The sequence below is a fragment of the Lampetra fluviatilis genome, chromosome 1 (genome assembly GCF_964198595.1).
Source record: "Lampetra fluviatilis chromosome 1, kcLamFluv1.1, whole genome shotgun sequence".
In the NCBI taxonomy this organism is placed as follows: Eukaryota; Metazoa; Chordata; class Hyperoartia; order Petromyzontiformes; family Petromyzontidae; genus Lampetra; species Lampetra fluviatilis.
The window spans coordinates 39,851,189-39,878,379 of NC_136275.1; the positions used below are offsets into that span (position 1 = coordinate 39,851,189).

The 27,191-nt window shown below is 46.1% G+C and overlaps 1 protein-coding gene across 2 annotated transcripts; it reads right to left on the minus strand.

Moving 5' to 3' along the window:
* Window positions 1-9,809: 9,809 nt before the first annotated feature.
* PTS (6-pyruvoyltetrahydropterin synthase) lies at window positions 9,810-27,100 on the minus strand. Of its 2 annotated transcripts, XM_078862791.1 has the most exons (7): window positions 26,836-27,100; window positions 20,445-20,524; window positions 18,251-18,273; window positions 16,925-16,981; window positions 15,512-15,582; window positions 14,781-14,853; window positions 9,810-10,865 (listed from the first exon to the last, which is right to left on the minus strand). In XM_078862791.1, exons 1-7 carry the CDS (start codon window positions 26,919-26,921, stop codon window positions 10,770-10,772), a joined length of 486 nt encoding a protein of 161 aa, XP_078718917.1. In that variant the 5' UTR covers window positions 26,922-27,100; the 3' UTR covers window positions 9,810-10,769. The 2 variants fall into 2 exon arrangements, with proteins under 2 accessions (XP_078718917.1, XP_078718926.1); XM_078862800.1 differs by lacking the exon at window positions 9,810-10,865 and having other exon boundaries at window positions 12,673-14,853; window positions 26,836-27,096.
* Window positions 27,101-27,191: the final 91 nt, after the last annotated feature.

Sequence of the window (27,191 nt, forward strand, 5' to 3'; positions counted from 1 at the left end):
GGCTTGGAACTCCAGCTTCTCCGAATCCGTGGGCTTCAGGAATGGCATGGGGTCCTCATCATCGCCACACTCACCTTTGTACGGCATGGTGACGTCTGGATCAGAGAAGTTGACTCAGCCTTATACTGCAAACAGAGAAGAATTGAACCAATTATGACAGGACGTACATACCTCGACGAGGACAGACGCGGCTCAAGTCAAATGTCATTCCTGGCGATCAACTTTTGCTTCATTTCTTAAACGTGTCCGTTCTGGGTTCCGTGAGTTATTGATTACTTATTGGTGAATTTACATTGGTTATATTGGATTCACCTGGAATTTTAAAAAAAATTTCACATTTTGTAGGCTGAAAGCAGTTTTAAAGGAACCTCACAAAAAGTAAATGTATTGTCAGGTGTGGTTTTTAAAGTCACACAGCATGTGTTCATGTTGTTGTTACGCTTCAGCGAATTAACTTGTTTGAGTTGTTAACAAGAGATGGGGAATTTTCAAATCAACTTCTGCTAATTCTGTCAAAATAGGCAGAGCGTTGGGTTTCCCGGGCACACCAAACAATAAACCGACCTGGAAAAAGTCAGCCCCCGAATATCGCGTCGAGTCACGCACGAGCTCAAATATATAGCGGAGTGGCCCCCAAAGTGGGCTGGGGAAATTGTCAAAAAATAAACCCAGAAGATTCCACCGTGCGCTGTCGAGGACGTCCTCGGGATATCTATTGGAACTTTGTATTTTGGTTTCAACTGATCCCACTCTGGAGGATCAGTGGACGCAAAGAGCTTTAAGCCCTGGTGTCCCTCCAAGGGCACAGTGCATTACTTTCAATTAGACTTTGCAAATAGAAGAACATGGCTATAAATATGCAACCACTGTCACACAAAATAATGAGATCTAGCAGATGAATCATTGCATTGTTCAAACCACAACTGATGGTACGTATATTAAAATAATCATTAGTGTACGCATATCTTTATTATGCGTACGATCATTGTGTTTCGATCACAACCGTGTTTTTCTGCCTCATGTTACAGTACATTGAACAGCGCAACATTTTTCACAAGTTAATTGAAAATAAGAAAACAATTACCTGTATATCCTTTGATGTCAGATTGCATGCTGTGCACAATGCACATGCAAGTTGACGTTCATAAGTTTTCTTGGTTCTTTCGGTAAAGTCACGTAGAAGAGAAATAATAAAATAGTAATACAAATAAAACATAATAAAACATAATAAAATACAAAGACAACGTCTGAATTCAGACGCTGTCTATCCGACAGCCCTGTTCTTCACCTGAGGACGTCTGCTTGCGTTGTGGCCGAAACGTCGTGAGAATTGTATTTTATTATGTTTTATTTTTATTATTTTATTATTTCCCTTCTACGTAACTTTACCGAAAGAACCAAGAAGATTAATCCCTGCAGTCACGAAAGGTTTAAATCGAAAAATGCATAAGTTTGTGACAGTACGCGACATACAAAACAAAAATCAGAAGGGGTAGGCAGCGATTTATTATGACAACATTTTTTAAAAGTTAAAGAGGGAACATTCTGTTAAAATCAAGAAAATGTTGACGGTATTGAGTTAGATAAGATGTAAAAGCTGTGTCATTCGGTCAATACATGAAATTGATGATCGAGATGGGCAAAATGTTATATTGAAGTGTCAAACTAAATATTGATAAGAGCAACTTTACTAAAAAAAGTAATATGCTATGTTCTTGTGTTTCTCAGTTTTATGAAAATCAATGGGCAAGTTGTTTTATCTGCAGCGTACGTTTCTCAGTCTTAATCTCTCCATCTTCATAAACAATGTACTCGTGGCTCTCTCATATAAAGGGTTGTATTTTTCGACGTAAACGCTTACGACCAAACTGGCAATCCAGTAACAACTAGTCACAGCATCATAGTGCTTTAGTTTGCAACAACAATTCCCACAGAGCACGCGGCAAGAGAAACAGATTACCGCATAACGACATTCTAAAAAAAAACGTCTAAGCTGCAACCATAAAATTACTTAATCATTCCACGGTTGACGGAAGGCCCTCCATAAGTGAGAGAGAGAGAGACCCTCTGTAGAAAGACAATATTCTGGCCTACTCTTTCACACTGGAAAGATGTCTTGACAGAGGTGGCACTCTACCACACCAAAAACAAAGATCCCCCGCACAGCATTAAGAGACTGTTGGGGCAAGTGCTGTTAGCGAGCACCTATGAAGGCCGGCACGGCACACGAGGGGGTGGGTGGCCAGCACCACGCCCGACCTCCTTTGTCTCCTCAGTCGCGATGTTTACACACCGCACCAGGTACTCATTTAAGGCTGAGTCGACCTAGGGGGAGGAGGCCCAGGACCGGTTCAGATAATCGTCACCGGTGTTGGCCGTGAGCGGGAATCGAACTCGGGTGGCACCACCGCTCTACCCCACCACGTCACACGCGACCCACTACTGATCGACTCACCGTGCTCGACCCACACGTGGTGGACTAGAGGCGTGGGTGATTTGGGAAACGTGGATCAGGAGCTAGAACCGCCAACCTCTAAACTGTGCAAGTCCGCACTTTGCTCAAGCATGAACGCCACGGCAGAGTGAGTTTCACTCACGCAAGTTCAGCCTGATTATGATGCAAACATTGCTCCACAGTTACCTGAAGTTTAATGTAGCCTGCTTGTATGCATTAATTATACAGGCAACGTTTAAAATATTCAAACTGTTAACCTCTTCCTTCCCTTCTATCAATTCCACATTCCCCTTAGCTTGTTAATTTACCCTTCTGTCAACAGGAATGTTAATACGTTCATTACGAGCCTAATGACGCTGCTAATGTTCCACAGCCCTTGAATTTTTAACTTCCTATTTTAACTTGTAATATAAACAATTGAGCACAGCTGCCGTGTAACACTGGCAGTTATTGCGACACGGGGAGTTGGCTGTCCTTGATGGATCCATTAGGGAGACATTCGGAACAGGGCTACCATCCCCTTGATACCAGAGGTATTTGCTTGGTAAAGGGAAGGCCAAACATGGGGCATTGTACACATTGCGACATTCTCCCCGACAGCACTTGCTCACAGAATGCTTCCGCTCTGGGAATATTCGTAACACGTTTTAAATGTACTGACAATGCACGACCTTACAATGTATTCGTTGCTGACCGAAGAATTCACCGTGCGGTCGCACTCGTTACACACAGCGCGCTCGCCACAAATGAAGCACAACACCTGCGCTGATCTCTGCAAGGAAAATGAACGCTCATCACGGGGCCATCCTCGTAGCAGCAGCGGCTGATTGTGGCTGGCCGTCGAACAAAGACGGCGACGGTCACCGCATCGCGAGCGTTTTCAGATGCGCTTCTGCGGCCGTCTGGAACGCTCTTGGTTCCTTTCCGATATTAGGATGCCAATGGAGCTGTGCACATTTAAATCTCTATTGAAAACTCATTTCTTGAGAACTGCTTTTGGTGTTTAGTTTGTTGTCCTTCCCCCGCACCTCTGATCAGCGCGGTTGGCTACGTACGGTGCGAAAGAAGTTTAACACAGATATATAGATGAATCTTCCAAAAATGAGAACATTCATCTTCAAGATCATTGTTTAGAGAACAATGCCTGCTAGATTGAGTTTTTCGTACATGTATATTTTTTTACTTGTGAGGTCAATACATGACGATGATTCTGAATTTTTATATTCCAGATCAGTGTTTAAGGAACAATGCTCACTGAATATTAACATATGGAAATGCATCGTATAAAAGTAAAGGTGCAGCCCTGCAATTACTTGGTCACACCACTGCTGGTAAAAGAGCATCCACTATAGCAGGGACAGAGGTTGGAATACCCTCACTCTACCCCACAACACACGGCCTGCCGATCAACTAAATTTTTAGATACACACAGTATATTTTGTTATTCTCGTGTAGTCAATATACGATCGCTGTCATTTTTAACGCGTTGACCTCAAAGGCCAAATGTAAAATTTAGCAGCTTTTTAAAATATGCTGGTGGGCATCCCTGGCCAAACTGATGCATTAAACAGTAACCTTAGTCTGGCCATGGCTTAACGGCAATGTCTAGCATTTGGCAAATTGCTTTTTATCCTGTTTAAGTAATCAACCTCAGAGTGTTCTTGTTAAGGGGTCCTCATCCAACACTGAACCTGTTACCATCGCTGTTCCCCAGGGAGCTCTTATTGAGCTCCTGCCCTTTCGTCTCTACATCAATGACCTACATTCTATTACACCACGTGTACGAGCCTTGTGCACCACGTGATGATAACGCTCCCCTCTACAAACCCGATCTCCTCCATTGCCATCTCACATCTCTTCAAATGTCCATTTGATATCTCGTACGAACCGTGACGATGTCCAAAAGCTACCATAAAAATGCAACAACACTGACCCCCACCCGTCCCCTCGTGGACGATTTTTCAGAAGGTGTTCACGCTCGCATTGATATACACACATCGATTCCCTTAGGCTGATTGGATTGTTTAATCACCTTCTAAATTCTGTAATGTTCCTGGTGAAACTAATCTTTTATTACGACTTCTTTGTCCGACATCATCATGAGTTGCACACTTTTAAGAAACTTAAACCACTACAATGGAAATGAATGCAAATTAAAAAAAGCCTAACAACCGGAATGAACCCTTAACGTAGTCACATCTCCCTCTCACACCATTCCAACCTCATGCCAGATTTTTCTACATACGCTGTTTGGCAAGGGGGTGTGGGGGGGGGGTTGTTTTACCAAGTTTGACCATACTTCTCCACGCTGGTTACCGATTAGGCTTCCATACCTGTCAACCCCTTATCAGTGCCCTACCTTATTACATACACATTCAGACATTATTGGTCACCCCTTGCTCCATAGAAATCTCAACGTTCATCCTACAAAGCCCCATCACGTGCAGGCCGGATTAACATTGTGTAGGCCCCTGGGCTACAGGTACTGTGAGGCCCCCAGTAATATTTTCAAAAGGAAAACAAATTTAAAGAAAAATAAAATTTATTTTTACAAGGCTAACAACAAATAAACTTCAGCATTCACAATTGAAAGAACTTTTCACTTAATCTCTGAAGACCCCTCCAGCTGGCAGAGGCACCTGGGCTGCAGCCCCTAAAGCCCCCATGCCTTAATCCGGCCCTGATCACAAGGAAGACACACAAACAGATAGACAATAAAAGGGTTTTGCCCGTATTGAAACGGCTGTATGCCGTATGGACTTGCAAATTCGATTTGCATGAACAAAAATACGGGGTAAACTGTGTGGGTTGACACGGTGTGGGCTTTGCGTGGCAGACCGACAGACCCTGAAGGTCCAGCGACGTGCAGAGTAGCTCGACACTCCTCAAACAGCGGGGCGGAGATTGCGGTTCACTGGATCATCCGTGTCCCCGGTGTGGAACCGATAGGTGGCATGAGGTGAATACCAATCCATCACCACCCTTCTGCGAGCGTGGGTTTGGTGAGCGTGGGTTTGGTGAGCGTGGGTGTGGTGAGGGTTTGGTGAGCGTGGGTTTGGTGAGCGTGGGTGTGGTGAGTGTGGGTTTGGTGAGCGTGGGTGTGGTGAGGGTTTGGTGAGCGTGGGTTTGGTGAGTGTGGGTGTGGTGAGTGTGGGTTTGGTGAGTGTGGGTGTGGTGAGGGTGGGTTTGGTGAGGGTTTGGTGAGTGTGGGTTTGGTGAGTGTGGGTGTGGTGAGGGTGGGTGTGGTCAGTGTGGGTTTGGTGAGTGTGGGTGTGGTGAGTGTGGGTGTGGTGAGTGTGGGTGTGGTGAGTGTGAGTTTGGTGAGTGTGAGTTTGGTGAGTGTGGGTGTGGTGAGGGTGGGTGTGGTGAGTGTGGGTTTGGTGAGTGTGGGTGTGGTGAGTGTGGGTGTGGTGAGGGTGGGTTTGGTGAGTGTGGGTATGGTGAGTGTGGGTTTGGTGAGTGTGGGTGTGGTGAATGTGGGTGTGGTGAGTGTGGGTGTGGTGAGTGTGAGTTTGGTGAGTGTGGGTGTGGTGAGGGTGGGTGTGGTCAGTGTGGGTTTGGTGAGTGTGGGTGTGGTGAGTGTGGGTGTGGTGAGTGTGGGTGTGGTGAGTGTGAGTTTGGTGAGTGTGAGTTTGGTGAGTGTGGGTGTGGTGAGGGTGGGTGTGGTGAGTGTGGGTTTGGTGAGTGTGGGTGTGGTGAGTGTGGGTGTGGTGAGTGTGGGTTTGGTGAGTGTGGGTTTGGTGAGTGTGGGTGTGGTGAGTGTGGGTTTGGTGAGCGTGGGTTTGGTGAGTGTGGGTGTGGTGAGTGTGGGTGTGGTGAGTGTGGGTTTGGTGAGCGTGGGTTTGGTGAGTGTGGGTGTGGTGAGTGTGGGTTTGGTGAGTGTGGGTGTGGTGAGGGTGGGTGTGGTAAGTGTGGGTGTAGTGAGTGTGGGTTTGGTGAGTGTGGGTTTGGTGAGTGTGGGTTTGGTGAGTGTGGGTTTGGTGAGCGTGTGTTTGGTGAGGGTGGGTTTGGTAAGGGTGGGTGTGGTGAGTGTGGGTTTGGTGAGTGTGGGTTTGGTGAGGGTGGGTTTGGTGAGTGTGGGTGTGGTGAGTGTGGGTTTGGTGAGCGTGTGTTTGGTGAGGGTGGGTTTGGTAAGGGTGGGTGTGGTGAGTGTGGGTGTGGTAAGGGTGGGTTTGGTGAGGGTGAGTTTGGTGAGGTTGGGTTCTTGAACAAGGGGCAGGTGGGGGAGGGGCAGCTTGGGTTCAGTCACAATTTGCCACTGATGTTGGCCGTGACCAGGAATTCAGCTCAGCTCACTGGTTTCGCGGTATTATACTCACCACAGTGCTGCCACTCTACACTGCATCTAATCTAGGTAAGATTTATAAATATTCGTGCGAGTGGTCACTATTTCCTGGCAGTGAATACAGTGAATTGCAGCATTAAACACGATGAGAGACATACTACGTGGAAAACATATTTTAAAATGACAGCTATATATATGATCCACTTAAATATGTCGTCACTTCCAGAGTCCAAATCTCTACCAAATCTCAGCATTGAGCAAAAAGGATGAGGAAAACAAACATGAATATTTTAAAGAAACCTCGCATTTATTTACACGGGGGTGACACAGATGTGCCCAATGTCAAGATTACTTTTCGTAGGTGCTTTTTGAAAAACATTTAGTAAATTGGTTTCACCGTTGGAAACAGTTTAAACATCCTTCATTAAAACATAAAATACGACTTTCAATTCAGAAACAAGTGTTTCATGTCGCCGACATCATCATGATCATCATCGTCGCTCGCAACTTATGTATACCACACCTCCCATGCAGTGCACGTCAGGCATCCTTTGGCAGTCTTCGCCTAGGGGACCCCCTGTGGCAGCTGTCGCTATGCAGCACCCTGTGAAAGCAGCACTGGCCTGCTGCGTGTGTAGCGTTGCGTCTACAATCGATTAAATATTGTTTACAAAAAAACCCCCATCATTAATAAGCTTACGACACACGTATCGAACCGCGTGTGTAGGGAATCAATACGTTTTCATTTGTATATCATCGCTAAGTTGGTGCATCGAAAAATCATCACCAAAGTGTCTCAACACTTCTTCAGGCCGCTTCTTCGCTGGAAACGATTGGCAGAGTCCACTGCAGATTGTCTGGCACGTGGTAAGAGGGAGGCCCACGCATGCAACGAATTCACACACAAACGGGGTTTTGGAGTTTCACGAACGTGTGTGATGCACCAAGCCCTTGCCCCGAACAGTGGGGCTATTACATCCCGTGTTAGTCACTGTGGCTTGAACCACACACTGAGCAACGTCAGTCGGTGCGGGTTTAAGGGGTGCTTGCAGTGGAGAGGGGGTAGTGGACCCAGGACCAGTGCAGGAAGCACTCACAACCACCACCACCACCACCTCTTCTTCGTACGGCTGATGCTGATGTAGAGCCGCGACTGTAATTTCACGTGGAGGCAGTTGAGTCCGATAATAATTGCGCCAGGAGTCGCGGAGAGCGTGGCTGTCACGTCTGCTCTCTCCAAGCGGAGCTCTCTTACTCTCTCGCCATTCCCTTCCTCCCCTCCTTCCCATCCCTCCCTGGCCCTGAATCCCCCACGTGTCCTCCCTTACGGTCAACTCGTTCCTCGGCCCTTGCACGCTCACGTCATCCCAAGTCACCCTGTTATTGCTACCGCTTTGAAAACGATGCAAAGCACCTCGCGCGAAGGCGCTATTGTAAGATAAGATGCCTCACTTCGTATTTGTGAATCGGGCAGAGTAGCCATACATTAAATATTACGTTCTGAGTCGCACACGGGAGATGTATAAATGTTTAATTCGTGCTTCGAGCATCCGCATCTGGCTCACCAGACACTGCCCGTGGCTAGGAATCTAACTCGAGATGTGGGGGTTCCAACTGCACACACTCCTACGCCATTCACGCCCCCCCCTAATTTATTATTTCACACGAAAGACAATTTTGAGGCTTCTGGGTTGAGTATCTCATCAGTATTGACCTTAAATCTTGACTTAAAGCCTTCGTGACTGCAGGAATTCATATTATTTGGGTCTTTCGGTAAAGTCACGTAGATAGGTTGAAATTACATTTTTTATTTTATTTATTTTATTTGAACCTATGTACGTGACTTTACCGAAAGACCCCAAGAATAATATTGACCTTATAAATGCAAACCAGTTGCAATTATTCGGAGGAATTGAGAACACGTGAAGTAAAAAAAAGACAAAATACTCAGCCAGCTGTCATTTAACAACACATTAAGAGAATGACAAATGGCGTCAGTTTTATTCAATGTTTATATTTTTTCTCCCAATCTCGGGGGTATAGCTGCACAGTCATAGTGCTTTAGTGCGAATCAAAGTCACTGGCCCACTTACAAAATGTGCTGCAAATTATGCTTATTGTTGATTAAAATAATCGAGCTCCAATCCACAATCCATGAAACTGCTTGAATACAAAAACATTTATTTTTTACTTCACACTTAAAAAAATTAACCCGTAAAAACAAAGTTTTTCACTATAAATCCTTTATATGCGTGTTCAATGGGCCACAACCCAGCCCACATTGGTCTTGAAACGGGCGGCTAGAGTCCTCTCGTCCTCTGGCTTGAGATGGCTGCCACCATTAAGCAATTGGTAATTAAATATAAAAAAAAAATTCCTAAAAGGTGTAACATTTTTGCATTTTTTTTCACGATAATACATTGTCACGCACAACGAGTCTGTGTGCAAAATGTCAGCTCGATTGGATCACGGGAAGTGGGTTAAAAAACGACCGAAAGCTTTGCACGGTCGTAAGCAAGCAAGTGAACTTAATATAAAGGATTTAAAAACTCCAACACAAACAAACCTAACAATGAAGACTGCACACGATGAGGAGTGCTTTGAGTACTATCTAACCATCCTCAAGCAAATGCCAATGAAACCCAGCTGGCTATTTCAAAGGAATGGGATATTCTCATATATCCTTAAATGTCGATAATGTGCAACACATAAATGAAACATCAATATTTAGAACCGCCCTCTCCAGTCCTGTGGAAGTGCCTTAAAATGGTCCCACGTGACTGTTTCGGCGGGAGAGAGAAATGTTGTTTAAAAGTGAAAATGCTTTGAACTAATTTTGGTCCATCGAGGATAACACATTCCTGCGGAGGGCGCTGGTAGGAACGTTGGGTTGCTCGGTCAATGGTCAGGGTTAACGGCGGCGTGGTGTATTCCGCAAATATGCCCGACTGTGGGGCCGGGCACAAACCGGCGTGAGTAGGTTAAACGTTGAGTTTTATAAGGGCACCACGGGGTGACCAGCCCCTCCACATCCAGCCCCACCCCCCACTCAGCCCCTCCCCACCCAGCCTCTCCCCATCCAGCCCCTCCCTCCCCACCCATATTTTCATCCTGAGGTTAACATTTCATCCTGAGGTCCAGGGAGTTTCAGACATTCGTGTGATCCACCGAACCTCACTTGCTCCACAGGGCTGGATCACAGGTAACGTGCATAGCCACCACCGCCCGGCTAAATCAGTAAATAAAGTTTACAGGTACCACTTGAAATAATAGCATTTTTTTAATCGTACATTTAATCATAATTGCACATTTAATCACAAAACGTTATAATTATGACATAAATAACATTTTAAAGGTGATTTTACAGATCTTTTCAATTCATAATTTAATAATAATTTATTTAAAGCAATCACATGAGCATAACGTGTCAACATTTTCCAATATATTTTGAAAAATAGAGTATCGTCACATTGACAAGATAACACTGTTTGAGACATACTTAATAATGGTCGATCATGACAGCCTAATGCACGAATACAATTACATATTTTACCATGTCATACAATTTATTGTCAAATGACAACCAAAATTCAGGTCTAGGCATATTCAGGCCCATCACATCTGCTTCGCAATCACGTGCACATTAACCAATGGTCGTGATAATAATTTAATAAGTTATAAAGGGAAGCTTTACCAAGTGAGCGAGACGAGATTGTGACTGTCTTGCTTTATATATATAATAAAAAAAATTGGTTCGTCCGTTAAGTGTTGTCTAACTTTCTTCCCTATTTCTTTCAAAAACTCTGCCCTTCTGCTATTTGTCACTTATTTGACTGTGTTTCTGCTCGGGTTATTGTTTTCTTCCACTTTCAAAGTCTCCTCTCGAGGGGTCTGCACACGCTCAACGTTTAACAAACGTTGCCCTGCTTGGATGCCTCCCCTCCTTTCGTGGTTTTGCATGCTGCCAGTAAGAAAGCGCTGCTTGTCGGCGGGCATGCGGGTTGTACACGTTTGGTGTGGCACAGCGTTTTAGGTGTTTAGGCTCCAAAGGAAAACAAATCCTCGGTTTGTATATTTAGTGTGACGTCGGCCATGTTTAGTGCATATATGCAAAGCACTCTGAATCTGGGGAGAGTAGGGAGAGACAGACAGAACATTCAAGAAGATCGAAACTGCTCTCCCATTAAGAAACCAAACAGATCACCCCAAAAAAATTGTAACGATGTGCAAACGCACACACACACTTACGCGCTGACATGCGGGTACAAAGGGCACGTGCCTAACACCAGCAAAGGCCTGGCAGGTGGTGTTAGCATCGAGAAATGTGCACACACGGGCAGAGAGTGGCGAATGTGTGCTGGGCATGCCGGGCGCAGCAAGCACAGAGGACTGCAGCAGGGATGTGCAAACACTGCACATTTGCCAAACTTTGCCGTTAAGGCGAGTGGCAGGGCCGGCGTAACATCGAGTTGCTCAATGTGTTTTGCAAAATGATGCGTTGTGCAATGTTCAAAGCATGCTGGTGGGAGTCTGCTGTGTCCACTTCCCCAGTATCCTGCGCTTTATCCATTGTGCAGCTGACAGCAACACACATTGACTATGACAACGATTCATCCTGGTAGGAACCTCCTGGTTACACCAGCCCACAGGGGATTATTGTGTCCGTCTGTCCGTCGTTCAGGGAGGGGCTGGGTGGGGAGGGGAGGGGCTGGGTGGGGAGAGTGGGGCTGGGTGGGGGGTGGGAGGGGTGGGGCCGGGTGGGGAGGGGCTGGTCACCCCTTGGTGCCCTTATAAATCTCAACGTTTAACCTACTCACGCCGGCTTGTGCCCGCCCTCACAGTCGGGCATATTTGCGGAATACACCACGCCGCCGTTGACCCTGGCCATTGACCTAGCAACCCAACGTTCCTACCAGCTCCCTCCACAGGAATGTGTTATATTATCCAAGGCAAGGGGCATTGCAGACGAGCAGTTTAACGGAAAAATAATCCTATTATTCACGATTATTGCAAATAAATACTAAGTTGCTTGAAGAATGAAAAGAAAACTCCTCTTGCCAAATAAATATCCTTACTCATGACAGGGTCGCAGATATTAGGGGTTTTAATCTCAATTTTGGAGCTTTCGTGACTGCAGGAATTATTCTTTGGTTCTTTCGGTTAAGTCACGTATAAAGATAAAATAATAAAATAAATAATAGCATACTACGACGTTTCGATTGCAACACAAGCAATCATCATCACGTATAAAAGAAATAGCAACAAAAATCTAACCAGAAAACTATAGACAGACACACAAGCAGACATGTCTGGAAATGGTTGCCAACCTTTCCGGAACTGCTGATCGCTTTAAAAAGGATGCACACGGACCACCGTGTTACAGACAATACTTTTACCAACATTAATAGTACCCTAGATCGCTGTTGTCTGCGGCGGTTCCATGGGCCACGTCCCAATGCCCTTGGGAAATCGTTCTTAATGCAGTGTCCAAATTAAAAGATGTGCAGGTCCAATCTGGTCAATGTGCTCATTTAAAGGCGATTAAATTAACCGCTTGCCAGCAAGTGCAGACTGCTATGTAAAGAAGCGATACCAGTTTGGAATTCGATGGAAATTACTTAACTGTTCACCGATGTCTTGCCGAGTGGAGCTGAGCTTGCTCAATGTTGAGCCGAGTCTTTGGTTTCAAGCCATTCACTTTGGCCTATATTGTTATTATTAAGGAGCATTTGAGGGTGAAAAAAACAAGACGTTTTATGCACAATTGCCCTTGCATGAACTTTCATACGCCTGTTTTCGAGCTCCCGCTCCCTGCCTCTAAGCTGCTTGTGGCTTAAATGTTCTGTTCGCGCAAGGGCAAGAAGGGTGCAGTGCCACTGCTTCCACAAATGGGGCTTTCGTGGTCTTTCCAATTTGCCAGAATGGCCCTTTCTAGCCGTAACGCTAAAGGTTTGCAGGTGATCGTGCCGGCGATTTGACGCAGCATTTCGCTTCAGGCCCCACATCAGTGTTCTAAAACGTGTTAAGTATAACACAGAGGGGTCTGTGTCCTTAATAATAAAATAATAACAATAATGAAACCTTGAATTGCCACGCGAGACAGCGAGTCTGTGTACAAAATGTCAGCTCTCGATTTAAAGCTTTCGTGACTGCAGGGATTCATATTCTTGGTTCTTTCGGTAAAGTCACGTCGAAGGGAAATAATACAATTTTATTTAATTCCCTTCTACGTGACTTTACCGAAAGAACCAAGAACATAAAAATGTCAGCTCGTTTAGGCTTCGTAGACCCGAAGACATTAAGCGTCAAAGATTTGAAAAAATATAAACAGAGCTAGTTAAATAAAAGTGTGTAAAAAAATCATTAAACACAGTACAACATTTTCAATACATCACAAGACTGTACGTACCTGGTGCTCTGTCTAAAAGTCACGCGATAAAATCATTCGGCGAATGACAATCGTGCGAAGAACGAGGCTCTCGCGCATTTTTTTTTGCTTCGGACATTGCAGGCTTCAGCCACCACACAGAGACGATCACCCCTCTCTGTTACCTGTGTTGCTCTTGCTATGTATCTTGGTAATATCTGTCTCCTAATATGTCTGTCTATAGTTTTCTGGTTAGATTTTACGTCGCTATTTCATTATACCTGATGATGATTGCTTGTGTTGCAATCGAAACGTCGTATTCTATTATTTAATTTAATTTATTATTTTATCTTTAGACGTGACTTAACCGAAAGAACCAAATAATAATTCCTGCAGTCACGAAAGTTCTAAAATTAAGATTGAACCACTTCTACGGGGAAGTTTTAAGCTTATCTTTTTTTTCTCTCTCTCTGGCGACTTGTTTTCTCTGCCTGTGTCCTCTTTAGAATGTTCACACTCAAATTCTAACTTAGCAATCTTTGAAATACGTAATCAACCAGGCTATGCGTTAATTGTGTGTTGACCGACCCTCTGTGTTGTATTACATTACATTTCGATATTTTACTAGGTTATTTAATTTTAGTGTGTCTTTCTCCTGATTTTCAGGCTTGCTTGCCGTGTAATCGTTCTTGCAGCACCAATTGATATGCTAATTTTTCTCTAACCCCCCTCCCTCTCTCTGCCTCCGCCCCCCCCCTCTGTCTATTTAAGGCCACCACACAGAGACGATCACCCCTCTCTGTTACCTGTGTTGCTCTCGCTATGTATCTTGGTAATATCTGTCTGCTAGTATGTCTGTCTATAGTTTTCTGGTTAGATTTTATGTCGCTATTTCATTATACCTGATGATGATTGCTTGTGTTGCAATCGAAACGTCGTATTCTATTATTTAATTTAATTTATTATTTTATCTTTAGACGTGACTTAACCGAAAGAACCAAATAATAATTCCTGCAGTCACGAAAGTTCTAAAATTAAGATTGGACGATTATCTTTTAACGCGCGCCCGTGCCTCAGGAGTCGCCTCGGGCTCCTTTTTTACACGCTTTTATTTAATCTTCACCCTCACTTACAAAACCCGGGGTCTCGTTGTACCGCGCGGCCAATTGTGCGCCTACCTGTGATTACAGCCCATTTATTTATTACCCTTGTTAATCCGGAATGACGCCCGGCTGGCGAATATACACCCTGCGAGCGTTTATTCGGTATGGGGGTCGGGGGGGTCATGGCGCCGTGATCCCCTGACCTCATGGTCTGCTCTTCTGGCTTAATATTCCACTCCAGCCCCTCCTGATGTCGTGAATGACTCATTGCGGTTGGCCCGGTGAACCGCAATGTGACCTGTCCTGTGAGGGTCGGCCAATCTCCTGGCACCAGGAAACCGTGGGACTTTCCTCCTCGGATGAAAACCCGTCGTGTCAGGCAATCCCCCGCCAGGACACTCCGTGTGTGCGCTGCGTGTGTGCGCTGCGTGTGCGCTGCGTGTGTGTGTGCTCAGTGTGGGGGCCAGGGGGGAGTCGCGGCGTCTGCAGAGTTGCTTCGAGGCTGTGGCACGACACGGCTCATTCGCCGCGATAGACCACCACGTTCTTGTCGGTCTCGTGGATTTTCACCTCAAAGAGAGAGCCCTCCGGCAGAAGCTTCCGCAGGTTCTCCCAGACAAACACCGCCACGTTTTCAGTCGTGCTGTCAATTTAAAACACGAAGAGAAATGTTCAAACTGCCACTGGGCACTACCGCAGTGTCACAAGTTAGGGTTGCCACCTGTCCTGGTTTTTCCAAGATTGTCCCCTTTTTGAGGAAGCCGTGTTGAGAGAGATATATACACACACACACATGTCTTCCTGGCACAATAAAATTTTCATTTTTGTCAGTTGCCTAATAATGCACCACTCAGGATGACATGTTGACAGGTCCCTCTCCCGTCTTCTGATACTGGGAATATTCTATCGTCTTTGCATGACATGTCCCGGCTTTTTGTACCTCAAGAGGTAGCAACCCGAGTCACAATACATGGGAAGTACTGCACTGCAGAGGGCACACATCTCTCAGCTACAGGACTAAGAAAAAAAAAAACACCCCATGTTTTATTAAACACCTAGTTTTAAAACAAGAGCCACCAAGATAATGTATTCCATATTTGAATGCATGAAACAGAACACATTCATTTCATCCATTCCTTTTATGTAGACGCATGCATGCATTAAATGGCCTTTAATCAGTTTCTGATATCCATGGTTACTTAAGAGCTAATGTACAAACAGCACTTGTGCCATCTCGCAAAAATATTATACCGTGTGCATGCACTTACACTATTACAAGGCTAATGTGAATATTTCATTACCTTGGAACATCTTTAAAATAAGGCACATCCTTGTCCAAATTTTTGTGGTCCATTGGGTTCATTATAGCTTCCTGCAGACAAGCCAAAAACATTGCAGGTTAGTACACTGAAACCATTATATAGGTGTAGTGGGTTCCACAGAGGCGCACACTCGAACTTGGAGGCAACGCGTTAATTCTGAACACAGCAGGGTAACTATATTCTCGGACCAGGTCAGTTAACACACTGGCTGGTCCACGGTGCTGTGCGCGAAGACCGAAGATCAAAGACGTAGCCCGGCGGGTTCCATTCCCAGAGACAGCCCCAGAGGTCGCAACCGGGTACCCGATACCCGTACCCTACCCGATACCCGGCTACCCGTAACCGGCCGGGTACGGGTAGCCGTTTGCAACCCTGGTGCAGCTGGGTATGGGTAGACCGTGAGTCACTGGTGAGTAACTGTTTGTCACTCATTTCCCAACGTCTTGTCTCTTCTCACAATTCAAGTTCCTAGAATCAACCCACCCGTGCCTGCAACATGGCTTCATCCCAGAGGTCGCAATCAGGTACCCGATACCCGTACCCTACCCGTACCCGGCCGGTTACGGGTAGGGTACGGGTACAGCCGGGTACGGGTACGGGTACCCGTTTGCGACCCTGGTGCGGCTGGGTACGGGTACGGTGGGTAAGGAATCAAAACCCGTTTGCGACCTCTGGACAGCCCCGATCGGGGCCTTGGGACTCGGCCTTTATGGGCCGCAGCGTGGCTGGGCTTCACCCTTGGCCACGCCCCTTTCCAAATCCTTCCCGAAGACTCTGGGCACTACATCACGTGTCCCTCTCCCCTCCTTTTGGGCCCCCCTTGCCACCTTGTCCGTTCACATGCCCTCTCGGGTTCACCCAGACTGTCATGTCCTCAGCCGATTTCTCTCTCACTGTTACCAGGACAATGCACCCTAGGGAGCCCTTCCATGCCATACTCACTCTGGCGTTATAGAAAGGCTTTACACATACAGTCCACTCTTCACTAGAGTGACTCTATATATGTCACTACATAGGTAAAAGGTGTAGCTCTGCAACTGCCCGCTCACACCAATGCTGGCAGAAGGGGCACCAACGATAGAGGGTTCGAGAGAGCACCCCTAGAAGGTATTTTTGGCCTACTCTTCCACGCTGGCAAGACGTCTCGGAAGAGGTGAGAGTACTCACATTTTATCCCACCACAAGGGGCAGAGTGTGCAGGGGGGTTTAATAGACGTGCTCTAAGCAACGACCTCTGGATGGCAACTCCAGCGTGGTAACTACGACACCACGAGCAACTGTGAGGGATGGCGACGGCTTAGAAAGGCCTTCATATCCAGCAGTGGAATGAATAATGACTGCTGATGATTTAAAATAAAAGTGTAAAATATTACCGGACTACAGTATACTCACTTGCATAGCCTCTTTTAAGTCAACAATGTTCATGACCATTCCGGTGGCATGGTCAATCTAAACAAAGGAGAAACTGAACATGAGAATGCACTTGCCAATAATGTATGTCAATGATAATAAAAAAAAAATACATGTGGTTGCTCTTAAATCATTCACAGTGTTGTACATTGCCACGTGTTCTGACAGGCCTTAATGCGAGCTGGGAACTCTATCCAATCAACTCTTGAACCCGAAAAATCTATGTTTGATTCACACAGAGACTTAGAATCATCATTATCCTCCTCTATAACGACCAGAGACTCTCCCTCCGTGAGGTCAGAGGGCTGCCGTACTTCACGAGTCTGGAGTTCTCCCCTTTCCTCCTCGCCATCATTGATGGCGATTATCTCCAAATGTATTTCTTTCAATAACTTCTGCGAGTTCGATGGGGAAGACCTGAGCCTGGACTTAAACAGGGCCAGGGGCCTCAGACTGGAGAAGGGAGATGCAGACTACAGGAGCCAGCAGTTCAGCAAGGATTTAATTTAACACGTTCGCTTTCACGACCAATATAATCCATGACAGTTTTTCGGGTTAGAGTGCATAAATGTGTCATTAAACCCGCCACCACTCGACGCAGCCAATTAGTAAGGGTTGTCACGTAAAAAAAATGTGCCAATTCGTTACAAGTACAGCACACCGGTTTGTTGGAGAGTAAACCCACAACATTTACAATTTGAATACGACGTTTCGCCAGTGATTAAAAACAAGCTTCATCAGGCGATAGCCACAAATCTTGCTTTCGCCAGATTTAATTATCAGATGGAGTCCATGCATTGTATGTAACAATCGTCAAATCAAGGTATCCTGCAATTTATCGCTTACTCGTACATCTACCACGCGTCACGCTTACGGTTCGATCAGCTGCAGGCTGCACTGTCATTGGGAGAAAGATATGCGACCACATTTCACCACGCAGGTCGCTGCGGCTTGGTAAAGATACCCGACTCGCACCCAGGTGCCCACCAACCACTGTGGGGTTCTTCAAGCACACAGTTCATGGAGCTGTAAAGCAGCCCGGTTATGAATGTGATGGATAGAGCAGTGGCATCGTGGTTAGCGCACTGTTCTGTGAACCCGGCATTCTGATATCAATTCCCGGTCACGGCTGGCATCGGTGGCGAGTGACAATCTGAACCGTCCTGGGCATCCCACATCACCAACCCATATTGACTAGCTTGGTGAAATATGGTCAAACACACAAATAATGCCCCTCACAACGTGGCATCAATCCAGCAGAAATTTGACAGGAGGTCTGTAAATTATTATATTGTTGTTATCACTTACCTTTCCACGCACAGTGACTTCAACTGAAAAAAACAAACAATGCTCATTAAAATAAAAGAAAGCATTTTTAATTATTATTTTATTATTTCCCTTCTACGTGACTTTACCGGAAAAAACAATAATATGAATCCCTGCAGTCACGAAAGTTTTATATCGAAATTTAATGCTCATTAACTGAAAAATAATTTTGAGCAGAGGGATCTATACAGTATTTTAACTACTTGTTAAATTTTTGGTCTATCACCCTGGCAAAAAACGATACTCTGCATAAATGTGGTCTTCGTTCTGATATTACAGGAGTTCTGTACTTTTAAATCTAGATTTAAAACCAATTTCTTTAGAACTGTTTTTTGTGTTTATTTTGTTGTCCTTCCCCTGCACATCCAATTAGCACGGTTGGCTACGTATGGTGCGAAAGAAGTTCCAAATTCACAATGCAATATTCTAATTTTCATTGCGTTGGAAAAACAATCAAGCTGCTCTTATCCACAGCAGTGTGGGGGGTGAGCATGGGGAACCGTATTGTAACACGGGGTTATACCGCAAATTCACTCCCACGTTTTTGCGGGAAAAAATCGTGGAAAGTCACAGATGAAACAAATATTAAAAGGGGCCTTGGCTAATTGTAGTTTTTTTACGTGTGATTCTACAACAGCAGAGAATTAGGCCACACAAGTTGACAATTTGTGCTTTGCGCTGGGTGAAAAAACTAAAACAGCTTTACATCTACATCATGGGACCTCCTTTGCCAGTACCAAAATATGATAACAGGTTTTTCCCCTTTTTTCTGGCAACAAAACAGGTGTTAAGATGTTAAAACACCAAACTGAAACCTTTTACAAAAAAAAGGGGAAAAAACCTATTATCAGTATTCTTAGGTTTTTTCGGTAAAGTCACGTAGGCAAAACATTAAAATTAATGAAAGTAAAATAATGTTTTACCTACGTGACTTTACCGAAAAAAACCTAAGAATATGAATCCTTGCAGTCACGAAAGCTTCAAATCTAGAACCTATTATCAGCTTTACATCTCGTGTGTAAGCTAAGTGTGATATGCCATCAGAAAGGTTGCTTATTTCAATGCCTTTTCGTGGCATGGTTTTTTGGAACCTGTACAATGGAGTATCACTGTGAGTAATGTGAACATGCTCGTGGAAGTCTTAATGGTAGTAAATAATGCCTGCGGCTCCAGCTCAAGACACGGCGCATGATGTAAAGGTCTCTGGTTTTAAAGCCCCCCCCCACCACACCAATTAGAATCTTCATAAACCAAAATGGCTTTGCATATATAATAACCACGATAATAGTCAAATCTAAATCATCTGGGATAACGGTGGGGGGGGGGGGGGAAGGCTTGAACCAGATGAAAACGTGAATATGTAAGGAAACTGAGATGTGTTGCATGGACGTGTCATCTGTTTAGAATGTGTCATCTGTTTCGATTGCTTTTTCGAGAAATCGGTTGATGCGGTACACCGAGCGATGGGCCAGTGATGAGTGGGGAGCAGCTATAATCAAACCGGAGCGCGTAGAAACTTTTTAATTGCAAGCACGGTTAATCTGCAAACTGGATCATCTGCCCTTGGATAATTGATTTAATTGTAATCATGATTTTAGATTTAAAGCTTTCGTGACTGCAGGGATTCATCTTCTTGGTTCTTCGGTAAAGTCACGTGGAAGGGAAACAATAAAATAATAAAAATAAAACATAATAAAATAATTCTCACGACGTTTCGGCCACAACGCAAGCAGCCGTCCTCAGGTGAAGAACAGGTCTGTCGTCTGAAGACGGCTGCTTGCGTTGTGGCCGAAACGTCGTGAGAATTATTTTATTATGTTTTATTTTTATTATTTTATTATTTCCCTTCTACGTGACTTTACCGAAAGAACCAAGAAGATGTAGTCATGATATTAAATATACGTAAAATGTACGTGTTAACATTTTGACTGATAAGACACCGTCAAGCCAGACCTAGACCACGAGTGCTAAATTCTGATGTAATTAATAACAGATTCTATCCAGTATAATTGCTATTTTGTTAGGTTCTTATAAAAAATTATATTAAGTGGGTCATAAACAAGAAAAAAATTACTCTGCCACGATGTTGCAGAGTTTATCGTGTAATATAGTGTAATTCCCAGCAATATCTCGGCAAATATGTGCATTGCAAATTAACCCAAACCTCCAACTGTACCTTTATAGTTGTGGCCATGGCCGTTTTGGTTGTTGCACTTTCCGAATATTTTTAGGTTTTCCTCATCCGAGAGCAGTGGGCTGCAGTGAGATTGAACAGACAAGCAGAGGTTTGCAGTGTAAAAAAACAAAAAAACGTTCTCTGTGGATATATATGACAGCTGTCGCTCAGCAAGGGCATACAAAACAAAGCACGCCATTCGTAGCGTAGCCGGTGAAACGGTTGACACGCATGGCTTGTCCATCAGAGGTTTTTGGGTTAGATTGCGCAAGTATGAATGCGTCGATAAACCCGCCACCACCCGACACAGCCAATTAGTAAGATTTGTCACGTAAACAAAACGTGCCAATTTGTTACTAGTACAGCACACCGCTTGTGTGTTGGAGAGTTAACCCACAACATTTACAATTCGAGTGCCATGTTTCGCCAGTAGATACAACTAGCGTCATCAGGCGACAGCCAGAGTTTTCGCGCACGGCTTTCAATCCAGAGCTCAACCGTTTTGATCTCCCGGAGTGGCAGTTGAAACCATTGGCAAATTTCTTCAATGCCCCGGCCTCTGCCACGCGTGAAAAGCGGCGACGGTGGACGCTGCCCGGCGGAGAGCTGCGTTGGCGGTTCGAATCCAGCGGCCGTCCTGATTAATACTGCGTTGCATGTAACAACCATAAATATATATATGCCCAGTCTGCTTCACAGTGGACGTTAAAGATCCCACCTTGTTTTTCTTTCCTAAGAGTAGGCCATTGTATGCCGACGTGATGGTCCAAATTTGGCAAAATTGGAAAAATACCCTCAAATTGCTCAATTAGGATTATAAATAGAAACTATCCCCCTTCCCACACTCCTCTAATAGGCAGAGCACAAAGCTTGGCAATTTTGGCTGCCTGCCAGCTTCCTGTGATTTACTGCCACTAATGAGCTGGATGGACTGAATAGCACCATCTCGTTTGTGACCTTTTTCATGATGTTCTGATGTCCTGTCTGCTGAGCAGTCTAAGTGGGTACATCAGGCTGTGGTGTGGAAAAGTGTGGGTTCTCTCACCTCTTGCCAGATGTCCGGCCAGCGTAGAATAGTAGAGCCAAAATAACTCCTCTAGCGGAGGCCCTTCCACCAACAGTGGCATGAGCAAGCAAATTGCAGGGCTGTGCCTTTATCTCTTACCTACTCATAGCTAAGCCTAAACATCCATTTCCATTCCCACAGTCTCACACTTTATAGTAAATCATTCAATTTGGACAGGTTCATCAGCATTAATTGGCTCATTTATCCATGGACTTCCATTTCCTGTCCTCATGGGCCTTATTTGTTAACGGTAGTTTTCGTCCAAAAACTTGGCGAAAAAGCCTTTGCCATTCATCCTCTAGCGAGATGCAGCACGTAGGCAGTTCAAGAGGCTGTGTTATTTCTGCCCTTTGCATCCTGACGTCAGAACACTCGCCCTGCTAATCAATCAGGTTCCGTTCAACTCACACACGTGTAGCAGAACTTTTTTTTTTTACTTTCTGACCCGACCCTGCTGGGCATCTTAGGATTTATCCAGGATAAATAAAGATTGTGATTCCGATTCAGCAAGAAGACTGCTGAGAGCCGAAATGTCTGGCGTCGTGCTGAACAACACTTCATACAAACCCCGAAAACGCACATCGGACAAAGCTGTACGGCACAACCGTGAAAGCATAAAGCAGTGGCAGCAGCCTTCTGTCCTCTCCATTCTCAAAACGAGGCAAGCCAACTCTGAAATGAGCTAACAAGCCCCCCCCCCGGAGGTGATATTTTACGTGATGGAGGGAACGTAATGACGTAAGTGGACACCACGGTGATTTTTCTAAATGCAGCCTGACTTGTAGAATGAAGATGACCACATATGGTAATCAGACTTTTTTGTTCCCATTTCAGTCCAACTTTAGTTACCGTACTTTTGCTGTCTACCGTTCCATCAAGTAAGCTGCATTACTTTTTCCATAAACAAAATCAAAGTAATCCATATACAGAATGGAACACCTCTGTCTAATGGCAATCGCACACCGCATTATACCTCACCAACGGGGGCGGTGGTGGCTATGCACGTGGCCTGTTTGGTGGATGCCACACGTTGCTGAGCTCTGTTGGCATCGAGGTGCCCATCATACCCTGGATTGACAAGAAGCCATACAGAAAAAACGTGGACTCGTCTCCATTTTTCCTTCCGTATGAATACGCTTGCATAGGCTGGTAATGCCTTAATATATTGAGGACTGCAGAGCTTGGGTAGCCGTTGGTAGCCGGCTCCTAGCGGGTTCCTTGCGCCTCCGAGTCGTTCCGTCTCTTCGAGAATGAGCGAATATTGTGCGGCGCATTGCAAGCCGATGTCGTGTCATAAAAAGGCGATGTACAGACATCGCCCTGTAACTGCTTGCTCACGCCACTGTCGCCTGAAGGGCCTCCGCTAGGGAGAGCTCTAGAAAGCCCCTCTATAGGGTATGTGGACATATTCCAAGCTGGCTAGATGCCGTGGACGAGGTACCCACACTTTTACTCGTCACACGTGACCTGCCGATCAACTGCGGTGTCTACCAATGCATCAAGCACCGGGCATTTAAACCAGAGACCTCTGGATTGCAAGTCCAGTCTGCTCACCAAAACCCCACGGCAATACCGTACGTAAAATGTGACATTTTGAAATGAGCATCACGATTAGCGAAGGTCTATCCACTGCTTTACCAAGGTCACCCCACGCCTTTACAGGGTTTGGCAATGTACTGCGGCACTGCGTACGGAAGAGGTTAATCTGTTTACATTTAAGAAAAAAAAGACTTAATTGTGAGCTATCGCGGAGCGATGGCAGAGGCGGAGAGGGTTGAATAAGGAGAGTGGCAGAAGGGAGATCGAGGGCAGGCATATTAAGGGGTGGAATCAGGGGGGTTGAGGGGAGGGATTAATTAGAGTAGGGTGGGGGGGCAAAATGAGGCGAGGAGTGGGGGGGGGCAGTGGGATTACTTATGGGAGTGGGGAGGAATTGAACGGGCGAGGGAGATGCAAGTGAGGTCGACAAAGGAGATTACGTACAGCGTGATCATAATTGTATTGCGGCGCCGCTGCTGAATTTCAATGTTGCTTCAGTTGAAAAAAACATCCCAATCGGAACGTGGAGTCAACGTGGCCAGTGGTGAACGTGAATTCGTGGGGCTGTATGAGGCCGCAGTTTTATATTCGTAAGGAGTTTTAAGGGGGTTGGTGGGAATGGGGTTTTGTTGGCCCCATTTGTCTTCCTCTGGCCAGGTTGAAATCTACGTCTCTCTCCAAATATCAGTGTGTGCTCCCGTCTCTACGACTCCTTACCCAACCGGCATAACTGGGCCATTGTTGGATGCATTATGGTTGTATTTTGGGCCAATATAAATAGTATAATTTGCTTGAAGTTGGCACGACACTGGCATTTGGTCAGAGAACACATGGCTACCGATGTTTATCCAATGTTCAGCAGATCATTAGTCCAGGGTTGTCACTATTATGCCATCTATATTTTAGCGTTGATTGACATTGCAATTGGTTACAAAGTGAAGCTACTTTGTGTAATCTATGTGCTAGGGGCATGTCGAAATCATCACCTGTTACTGTATATACTTTACCCATTTTAAGGCAATGTTGTTCGGTTTTTGTACTTTTAATAATGACTTGCGTTTGCTGTTTTGACATTAACACAGCACAATTAATATTGCACAACTCTCTCAAACTTGGATTAAATCCTGAGCTGTCATTCTCAGCCTGTGGGCCGTAAGGCTGTGGGATGTTGACCACGGCGCATCCGCAGACACAGCGATCTAGAGTGGGGTTTAATGATGTTGGTGCATGGTTGTCTGCGAAAACAAGTTGAGGGTTGACTGGTGCACGAGTCCAAAAAGGATGGGGACCACTGATCCAGACATGAACCACATAATAGACGGGCACAGTGGCTTCCCACCGACTATTACGTGGCCTGCACAAATCTACCCCGTGGCCACACCAGGACCGCAACTACACTCCACGTGCCGCACTGTGGGGTCAAGACACAGTCCTGTTCCTCCAGAAATGCGGGTGCAAGCTTTCAATTCACAAAGAGCTTCCACCGCGAAGAGATGTACAACTCCAACTCTGGGAATCAACTGAAAGACACCACGCGGCAGTGGGGTGTCATTCACTGCACCGTTCAATTGGCTCGGGATTTTTTTGTGTTTACCTTCGGAAATATAGTTTAGGTTGATTTCACCCTCGTTCTGCGTGCTTGCAAATCTCTTCTCGCGGGGGAGGCTGTCACAAAAACTGTAACGGGTAAACGTCACGTGATGGATTGTCCCCGATAGCTTGGGCTGGTCCCCCGTGTGTGCGTGGCTTGTTAGAGCAGGAGCCTCCTTTCGTGACGCCGATTTGGCAGTGGCACTAAACCACAAGCGGCACGATTGCCCGCGTGACTCGATTGGCCGTGTTGGGTGGTGAAGGGTTAGAGAGTTCAAGGCTGACATTTAACCCACGTCCATCCAACCCCAAAAATGAACTGATAACGAAAACCAAACTCAACAAGTTCGTCAATGACACTGCCTTGAAGGCCACATAATCACAACATTTCTTTAGCCTGGAGAAATCCGATGAGCTATGAAGCTCTTTGTTTTTTCAGGGGCGGGTCAGAAAGTTATAATACAAAAAAACAACACACGATAGGCGTGCACAGCGAAATAGGCGACGTTTCATGAAACGGCCCTTCATCATCGCCGATATCCTTTATTCATAGCAGAGGAGGGGGGAGGGGGGGTCTCTGCTACGAAGGGCCGCTTGCCCGAAACGTCGCCTATTATTTATTTCCCATCACCCTTCACGGCCAGTGAGCGGGAGGGAGCGTGCTGCGAGTGCGTGACTGCGGGCACGGCCAACAAACACCCCGTCGGTTGTACCACGTCGGATTTCGCGACCAATATCATCAAGATCACCAATATCATCAATAACTTTTGTGGTGTTTTGGGGGGGGGTGGGTAGGGTTAGATCGCGTAAATATAAAAGTGTGTGCTGAACTAGTCACGTTAATTGGCACGGTCTGTTTTCGTGACAAAGCTTACTAATTAGCTGTGTCGGGTGGTGGCGGGTTTAACGACACATTAATATATTTACGCCATCTAACCCCCCCCCCCATATTAACCTTATGGCGATACGCCGGGGTACCATAGTACCATAGTACTCGGCTCTCGCATAATGTCCGTGATGCAGTAATTTTTAGTCTGTTGATGGTGCGGCAATCGACTCCTCTCGACGAGCTGTTCACGATGCACGATTCAAAGTTGAAGTTTTCGAAAACGGATTTTGTTATGCTGATGTTTGGCGTTTCGACATCGCGGAGTGGCACTGATTTCGGATTGATTGGTACCCCAGTCGCGGAGTTAACGACACGCCTGGACAAAAATAGTGTTCCAGAAATAACACATTTAATTGCCTTGGCCATTTTGTATTATTTGGCACCCTGGGTTCTGCCATAAGGATCGTATTATGGAGAACTAGCTTTACTACCCGGCTTCGCCCGAGACTTGGATTCTTGTCTTGGATTAATTCACGGCCTACGCGGAGGGTGGGGGGTGCGTGATGTCAGCAGGCACAGTGTGTGACGTCGGCAGGCACACTGTGTGACGTCGGCAGGCACACTGTGTGACGTCGGCAGGCACACTGTGTGACGTCGGCAGGCACACTGTGTGACGTCATCAGGCACACTGTGACGTTAGCAGGCACACTGCGTGACGCTGCCGCATGCAGGTGACATGACAAATGTGACGTCATCGCTCACTTGCCGTGTAAAATATATCCATTATTGCGCCCCCCCCCCCAAAATACAAGTCTATTTTAATACGTTTTGCATTGTGTAGTCTGGAAAGTACCCACATGCCAAATTTCAAGTTAAAGTTTGCTGCATGTCGGGAAGTACGCTGAACATTTCGAACAGACACACATTCACAAATGTCCCTTTATACAGATAAGAAGAAGGGACGTACCAATTGGTTACGAGCACGGCTCACCCGGGTTGCGTGTTGGAGAGCAACATCCACACTCCTACGTGTTAAAATCCACAACATTCACAACCCCGCTCACTGACCCCGTCCACACGACGCACGCGCGTTGGTTAAAGCCCTCCCCGCTCCGCCAGTCGCCACACACGTGGCCCGCTTAATGCCCTCGACGCAACGCGCAGCTCACATCGCCGTCGTCCTTGCCTGGGCCACACGACACTGAAGGGGTACAGCAGCAGCAGCAGGAGGCGTGCTGACACGTGGTTACTGTGAGCGCACACGCAACAGGCGAACCCACGTTTCGACGCAGCCATCTCCCACACCCCCAACAATAAGCAAGCAAAGCGGGTCCCCCCTTCGTCCCGTTGTCAACGCCGCTGCTCACCTGTGCAGCCTGTGCGAGGCGCTAAAGCTCTCTAGCCTGGTCACACGCGCGATCCTGCCGCTCGGTTCGCTCGCCGCTGCCTGCATGACGACGAAGGCGTGTTTCCTCTTCCTCCTCCGAGACGGAGGGAGGGAGGAGGAGGAGTGAGGTTCGTGCGGTTTCCACGCCGCGGTGGCTGTGGGTTCCGAGTCGTGGTGGCTGTGGTGGAGACACAGGCGGCAGGCTCCACGCGCATGCGCCTCCAAGCTGCGAGAGCGGCGTCGACGGCTCGGGGTCAAAAGTCTCCCTCGAATCTGTTGCTCGCTCGGCCACCGCCGGTAGAGGCAGCAGACCGAGCAGCAGCTGCAGCAGCGAGT

Excerpts from the sequence above, each read along its gene's own strand:
- PTS (XM_078862791.1), bottom strand. The coding sequence starts at position 26,921 with ATGCAGGCAGCGGCGAGCGAACCGAGCGGCAGGATCGCGCGTGTGACC. Across the intron at positions 20,525-26,835 it reads GCCTCGCACAGGCTGCACAG|CCCACTGCTCTCGGATGAGG; the intron begins GTGAGCAGCGGC and ends ATCTCACTGCAG. Across the intron at positions 18,274-20,444 it reads CCATGGCCACAACTATAAAG|TTGAAGTCACTGTGCGTGGA; the intron begins GTACAGTTGGAG and ends TGTTTTTTTCAG.